Source organism: Crocodylus porosus, unplaced genomic scaffold (assembly GCF_001723895.1).
Source record: "Crocodylus porosus isolate Cpor-Errol unplaced genomic scaffold, CroPor_comp1, whole genome shotgun sequence".
NCBI classification, from domain to species: domain Eukaryota; kingdom Metazoa; phylum Chordata; order Crocodylia; family Crocodylidae; genus Crocodylus; species Crocodylus porosus.
Genome location: NW_017728950.1, coordinates 46,934,200 through 46,935,929, shown reverse-complemented (window position 1 = coordinate 46,935,929; position 1,730 = coordinate 46,934,200). Strand labels below are relative to the sequence as shown.

The following is a 1,730-nucleotide window of genomic DNA, read 5'->3' as shown; positions in this document are numbered from 1 at the left end:
TTATTGGTAAGGGTCTGCATAGCATGTTAATATTTATGATGGGATCTGACATTTGTTTTAAAGGATGAAGTATGCATTGTGTTTCAGCTATCAACATTATATCATTATTGTATTTATGTATCCAAAGCAAATGTCCTTTAAAATCAGTATGAACTTAAAATTGATCAGAAAATGACTGTTTCTTCCTGACACTGCAGGAGGCTTAATTATCTATTTCTGATATTCACAGAAAGTGAAGATTTATAGACACCTTCTTGTTCAAGGATATTAACATAACCATGTCCTAAAAAATCTCTTTCAGATTTGTGTAGCTCAAATTCTACGTGTAATACAGGTTCTGGGGAACACACCAAACCTTAGAGCTATTTCTTTACGCCTGATGACATCTTTATGGGAGATGCAGGTTAGAAAAATTGTGCAGTATAAGATAAATTGCTGTAGAAACTATTTTAACATGCTTCCTCTAACTAGAGAAGGCTTTGGATAATTGTTTATGCTAGGGCCTAATTATTAGCAGTGGAAAGCAAATGGTGTCAGTGATACACTTATTAATTCTGATGTACTGACAGCTTCTCAAGTTGGCCTTTCATGGAACCTATTATACATCTCATTGAGCCTTGGAATGAAATTATGAAACAATTTTGTGTGTGAAAGACATTTTTATGCTTTTTGGATAATGCACCAAAAGTACCAGAGTTGAGTGATAAATCATTTATATTTGGTTGTATAGTAGTAGCTTGCTGTTTAGTTTATGGGAAAAAGCCAAACAATGTGGATTCTGTTCACAGAAGCCACTTACATCACATCACAACATTCATCTCCACTGCTGAAGAAAAATATACTATGATTTGCAATGTAAATGTTCATTTAGGAAGCTGTGCACAGGTTTTAGCAGCATACAATCTTGTCATTAATTTAAAGAAAATTAATTACATATTATTTTAGAAGTCTTTTTTTTTTCCCTAGGATCGGGTTTACCCAGAACTGCAGCGGTTTATGGCAATGTCTGATGTGCCCTCGTTGTCTGTTGGCAAGGATGCTCAGTGGGAAAAGCTAATTGCTAAAGCTGCTTCCATCCGAGATATATGTAGACAGAGGTAAGAAGAAGAGTTAATTATCCAATGTTTTGTTATCCATCCTATTTCAATGTAGAGATGCTGAATGATATTTAAAGGAAAGTTATGCTAATGGTTTCTAAGTAGCTTGTTGTTATAATTGTGGGATATGTACTTTTTGATGGCTGTAATAGATGCAATATTTTGGTAACTGGTAAGTATAATACGCATTGCATACACTTTGTTCTGAACAAAGTAGAAATATGAAAAAGACAAATGGTAAAAACATAAATTGATTTTATTTATTTATTTATTTATTTAAAGTCATGCTTTCAAAACAAATTTGAGAAGGAATTTTCATTCCACAGGATCTTTTTTAAAAAGAATTTTGTAATTTTGGCTCATTTTCCAAAGTGTACTTGGTGTTTATCATGAAGTAAGAACTAGATTACTGATTCTGCTGTTTTTTCCTGCATTCACATGCTGATGTGGAACCACTGTTTAAAGGGATTTTGGTGGATGCAAAGAACAATGTACACAATTGACATGCTGAGGGTTTTCATAGATTCATAGATTCATAGATGCTAGGGTCGGAAAGGACCTCAATAGATCATCGAGTCCGACCCCCTGCATAAGCAGGAAAGAGTGCTGGGCCTACATTACCCCAGCTAGATA

At 34.2% G+C, this 1,730-nt stretch overlaps 1 protein-coding gene across 4 annotated transcripts in view; it reads left to right on the top strand.

Moving 5' to 3' along the window:
* Nucleotides 1-1,730, top strand: part of FOCAD (focadhesin) — a 256,908-nt gene that overhangs the window by 123,623 nt on the left and 131,555 nt on the right. For all 4 annotated transcript variants that reach the window (XM_019554782.1, XM_019554785.1, XM_019554783.1 and 1 more), the window contains exons 13-14: nucleotides 302-403; nucleotides 967-1,097. In XM_019554782.1, the coding sequence (XP_019410327.1) occupies nucleotides 302-403; nucleotides 967-1,097 (233 nt within the window). The remainder of the gene's footprint in view (nucleotides 1-301; nucleotides 404-966; nucleotides 1,098-1,730) is intronic.